This window comes from Centruroides sculpturatus, unplaced genomic scaffold, assembly GCF_000671375.1.
Source record: "Centruroides sculpturatus isolate CEXI.00-Female unplaced genomic scaffold, Cexi_2.0 scaffold2575, whole genome shotgun sequence".
Lineage (NCBI taxonomy): Eukaryota > Metazoa > Arthropoda > Arachnida > Scorpiones > Buthidae > Centruroides > Centruroides sculpturatus.
The window spans coordinates 1-4965 of record NW_019386804.1 but is presented as its reverse complement, the minus strand read 5'-3'; the positions used below and the strand labels follow the sequence as shown (position 1 = coordinate 4965).

The following is a 4965-nucleotide window of genomic DNA, read 5'->3' as shown; positions in this document are numbered from 1 at the left end:
AAAAAGATGGAAAATGTTTATATTTAACTTAGGCATTGGCCTTTCTCCTTTCATAATGTTTTTTTTTTTCACTATATGATCTCGAGCGAAAACTTTTTTTCAAATAAATTTTCAATATCGCAATTACATTTAGAATTGCTAGTCACTATATAAAGGCTAAAATTAAAAATAAAATTTTTAAAAAATTTAATTTTTACAAAACGGACGGATTTTGTAAAAAAACTGATAGATTTACTGCTGCAATTGAAGTTAGCACAACGATTTAAGCGGACTTAGAAAAGTTCCGTGGTTGTGAATATCGAGTGTTTGTGGTGTAGTGGTTATCACGTCCGCTTCACACGCGAAAAGTCCGAGGTTCCCAACTTGGCAGGCACAGCTTGAAGTTTTTTGTCGCTTTGCTCGATCGAAGTGCGGCACCTTATTATGCAACTGTGCATTCTAGTCACCTTTCTATCTGTTACAGATCACGTGTTTCGATTAAGTGGGTCCCGAAAATAGTGCATAATTAAAACGGAAATGTGTATTTATTGAATTAACTTATCGAGGAAACAAGCAACATAAGAGACGGTGACACTGGAGTTTGACATCGTCGCTCATAAAGAATAGAGGAAAAAGTATTTAGAAAAAAGGGAATTGTTTAAAATTCAAAACGCGGTAAGAAAAAGGGAGCGATGAGATGCAGTATGAACGAGAATGTCTAAGTCATCGACGAATCGCGATCAGAGTCTAGAGAATGATGTCGGATAAAACCGTTCAGGGCAAATCTTTCTCACGACCTAACTTTTTATCGTTATTCCTATCACGATACAAACACGTTAACCTTACGACCACGAACACTCACGTCCGACGCATTTGTTTTCTCTTTGGTAGTAGCAATTTCGCTCATATCTAACTTGCAAATTCGTTTTCTAATCTTATCCTCTGGTAACATGATTTTCAATTATTAATAAGTTGCTTCGCCGTTTATACAGAAAAACAACTCGCATTCGTTTTCTGGCACAAGAAGACTGCAAACGTCTTTCTGGTATCTTCGCCTGCTTGAATCTTTATAAAAATTTTCACTCAAACTGTCCGATAATGTCAGCAAATCTAGAAGGAAAATCAAAGTTTTGATTACGACCGAAGATCTGTTCAAGAAGAAAAAACGTCGTTTCGCCTCTTTTGGCAGGTGTCTGTAGTGTAGCGGTTATTACGTCCGCTTTATACGCGAAAGGTCTCATGTTCGATTTCTGGCAGACACACGCTCATTTTTTGCTTGTGACCTAAGCAACACATTTATTAATTATTTTTTGTTTCCTTTTTTGCTTTCTCTTGCTTTTCAACGTGTTCGTTCTCTTCGTTCGAGACTTATCTTCTGTTTTTTCTCGCCGTATGGTTTTCGCCCACGCCTAAAAACAATGCGAAATAACAGTCACACCTTAAGGACAGGATCGACACAATACGTANCAAGTACGAGAGAATCGACGATTTTTGGGGTCTTTTGCCAACTAAATTGTTAAAGCCATTCTTATTTCACATACTAATTTGTTCGAAAATGTCGAACAAATTTTTTTATTGAAGCCTTTATATTTAACTTAGGCATTGGCCTTTCTTATTTCATAATGTTTTTTTTTTCATTATATGATCTCGAGCGAAAACTTTTTTAAAATAAATATCCAATATCGCAATTACGTTTACAATTTCTAGCCACTATATAAAGACTAAAATTAAAAAGTAAATTTTGTAAAAATTAAATTTTTACAAAACGGACGGATTTTGTAAAAAAACTGACGGATTCACTGCTGCAATTGTAGTTAGCAGAAAGATTTAAGGGCTCTTAGAAAAGTTCCCTGGTCCTGTATACCGAGTGCTTGTGGTGTAGTGGTGGTCCTGTATACCGAGTGCTTGTGGTGTAGTGGTTATCACGTCCGCTTCACACGCGGAAGGTCCCAGGTTCGAAACCTGGCAAGCAGAACTTCAAGTTTTTTGTCGCTTTGCTCGATCGACATGCAGCAACTGTGCTTTCGAGTCACCTTTCTATCTGTCACAGATCACGTGTTTTGATTAAGTGGTGTCTCGAAAATAGTGCATAATTAAAACGGAAATGTGTATTTATTGAATTAACTTATCGAGGAAACAAGCAACATAAGAGACGGTGACACTGGACTTTGACATCGTCGCTCATAAAGAATAGAGGAAAAAGTATTTAGAAAAAAGGGAATTGTTTAAAATTTAACACGCGATAAGAAAACGGGAGCGATGAGACGCAATATGAGCGCGAATGTCTAAGTCATCGATGAATCGCGATCAGAGTCTAGAGAATGATGTCGGATAAAACCGTTCAGGGCAAATCTTTCTTACGACCTAACTTTTTATCGTTATTCCTATCACGATAAAAACACGTTAACCTTACGACCACGAACACTCACGTCCGACGCATTTGTTTTCTCTTTGGTAGTAGCAATTTCGCTCATATCTAACTTCCAAATTCGTTTTCTAATCTTATCCTCTGGTAACATGATTTTCAATTATTAAGTTGCTTCGCCGTTTATACAGAAAAACAACTCGCATTCGTTTTCTGGCACAGGAAGACTGCAAACGTCTTTCTGGTATCTTCGCCTGCTTGAATCTTTATAAAAAGTTTCACTCAAACTGTCCGATAATGTCAGCAAATCTAGAAGGAAAATCAAAGTTTTGATTACGACCGAAGATCTGTTCAAGATGAAAAAACGTCGTTTCGCCTCTTTTTGCAGGTGTCTGTAGTGTAGCGGTTATTACGTCCGCTTTATAAGCGAAAGGTCTCATGTTCGATTTCTGGCAGACACACGCTCATTTTTTGCTTGTGACCTAAGCAACACATTTTTTAATTATTTTTTGTTTCCTTTTTTGCTTTCTCTTGCTTTTCAACGTGTTCGTTCTCTTCGTTCGAGACTTATCTTCTGTTTTTTCTCGCCGTATGGTTTTCGCCCACGCCTGAAAACAATGCGAAATAACAGTCACACCTTAAGGACAGGATCGACACAATACGTATCACTTGCACGAATCAGCAGATATCGTGCTTCAGAGAAAATGTGACGCGATATCAGAAAACTAATGAGCTTTATTCTTTGTGCAGTCGACCCCCTATAACATTGTTGATTTTCCCGTTTTATATGAATTCCATATTGTATGAGTCATTTAGATTTTACAAATACATGAGCTGTTCACAACCCGGCACACGTATTTGTAAAATCTAAGTGACTCGTACAACGCAGAATCCATATAAAACGGAAAATTCAACAGTGTTATAAGGGGTCGACTGTATCGCAATCTGTAGAAAACGTTTTTTAACATATCGGGTCGAATATGCGAGATTAATCTTACACTGCGTAATACACGTTATCGACGAACGTCGACATGGACCATTTATTGATCCGTTTCGCCTATTGTCTGTAGTGTAGCTTATACTATCCGGCGGTAATGTTATCGGCTGCATTTTGCAACTATTAAGCAGGGTGTTTTTCATTATTAGTACGCGTATATCTTGACGCAAGACCACCGCAGACCGTTTATTCGAAAGATAATGGGCCTTAGAAAATGAATATGTTTTAAGAAACTCAGTTAATTTTTAGTAAATCGTTTGTGTTTATCATCGAATACCGAAAATATTGGTAATCGATGATGTCGGAGATAATTCGACAAGACGAATATTGCCTACTGTCAAAGAAAATAAAAATCGACAAATAGTCTTTTTGCACGAATTGCACGAAATAGAATCGAGACAATGTCGGCAATTACTGTCTCTTCAGTTCAGTTTATACATGATCCGTTGGACTACGCATCGTATGTATCTTAGCAAGTATACTTGTGGACCCAATCGAATTCTTTTACTCGAAATAAATCCAGGACAGTTTGAAACGGCTCAAAATGTAGTTCCATTTAAAGAAATATCCACTTTCTTCATGCACAGTTTGGTTCATAATTATTGCTCACTTTCTTTCTTATTCAAAACACGTAAAATTATCACCCCATCTCAGTCAGAACACGTAGTGACTCCAATATGCGATGAAGCATCGCGTAGATTGGTGAATTTGCTGAATGTAAAAATATTAATTGCTGTAGGTAAATATACTGAAAGGAGAGCAAAAATTGCTCTCAGGAAAATAAGTGAGAAAACCATTTGTAATATAATTTAATTACAATTTAATTTGTCTTGTAGTGGCAGCTGCCCCTCTCTGTTTCTGTATAGGTACGAAGCCCAGTCAGTTATTTTTTTTTCAATCATTTGTGTCTCCGTTTTATTTTTTCGATAGTGTCAGTTATAGACTTGAATGATGTGACGGTTCAGTCAGTTTTAACGTTATAATTTGTTGTTTAATTACCTCATAAAATTGACAGTGCTCTATTGCTTTATATTTCTATTAAAAATCAGATTTCTAAATTATAACTTATCCGTATGATATTTATTAATTTTACAAAATATAAAAATTGTTTATTGTTACAGTAACAATTAATGTTTCAATATTGTTAGACGGATCATTATCGTTGCTATTTGCGGAGCGATTGAAAGCGATATTTTTCTGAAATAAATGCTAAAGTTTAAAAATATAAAAATATTCGTAATTTATCTGTTTATATTGAAATTTTCCGAATTATCAGCTGATTAGAGAGAAATTTCACTACTCAAATATGACCATAATTACCCAGCGGAGGAATTAAACAATGCAGAAGCTGCGATTCCATCCGAGAAACAAGATGAAATGAGAAATTTCATCACGAGATACCGGACTGTGTCAAATACACCGAAACAGACTTCAGAACAAGTCCGCTTTCAAGACAGTAACATTAATTATCGAGGAAAAGGACTAACAAAAAAGGAAAGTCGACAGCTACCCGAAATGCCTTCTTTGTCGAGAAAACTTTTATCTAACTTCGATGTTGGGCCTGATGACAAAGAGAGACTCAAAACCACACCACAAGGAATATCAAATGAAAGGTCTGCAAAAG

General features: G+C 36.2%; 1 protein-coding gene and 2 non-coding genes across 3 annotated transcripts; all 3 read left to right on the top strand.

Moving 5' to 3' along the window:
- The first annotated feature begins 1880 nt into the window (after positions 1 to 1880).
- Trnav-cac lies at positions 1881 to 1953 on the top strand. The gene has a single exon. It is a non-coding gene; the product is annotated as a tRNA-Val (tRNA).
- A 779-nt stretch (positions 1954 to 2732) lies between these two features.
- Trnai-uau lies at positions 2733 to 2805 on the top strand. Its single transcript has one exon. It is a non-coding gene; the product is annotated as a tRNA-Ile (tRNA).
- A 974-nt stretch (positions 2806 to 3779) lies between these two features.
- Positions 3780 to 4207, top strand: LOC111615794 (single-strand selective monofunctional uracil DNA glycosylase-like; the record flags this gene model as incomplete). The annotated part of the gene is made up of 2 exons (XM_023357232.1): positions 3780 to 4125; positions 4178 to 4207. Coding segments are annotated over exons 1-2 (376 nt in total), but the record flags the coding sequence as incomplete, so codon positions are not given.
- Between the last annotated feature and the right edge of the window lie 758 nt (positions 4208 to 4965).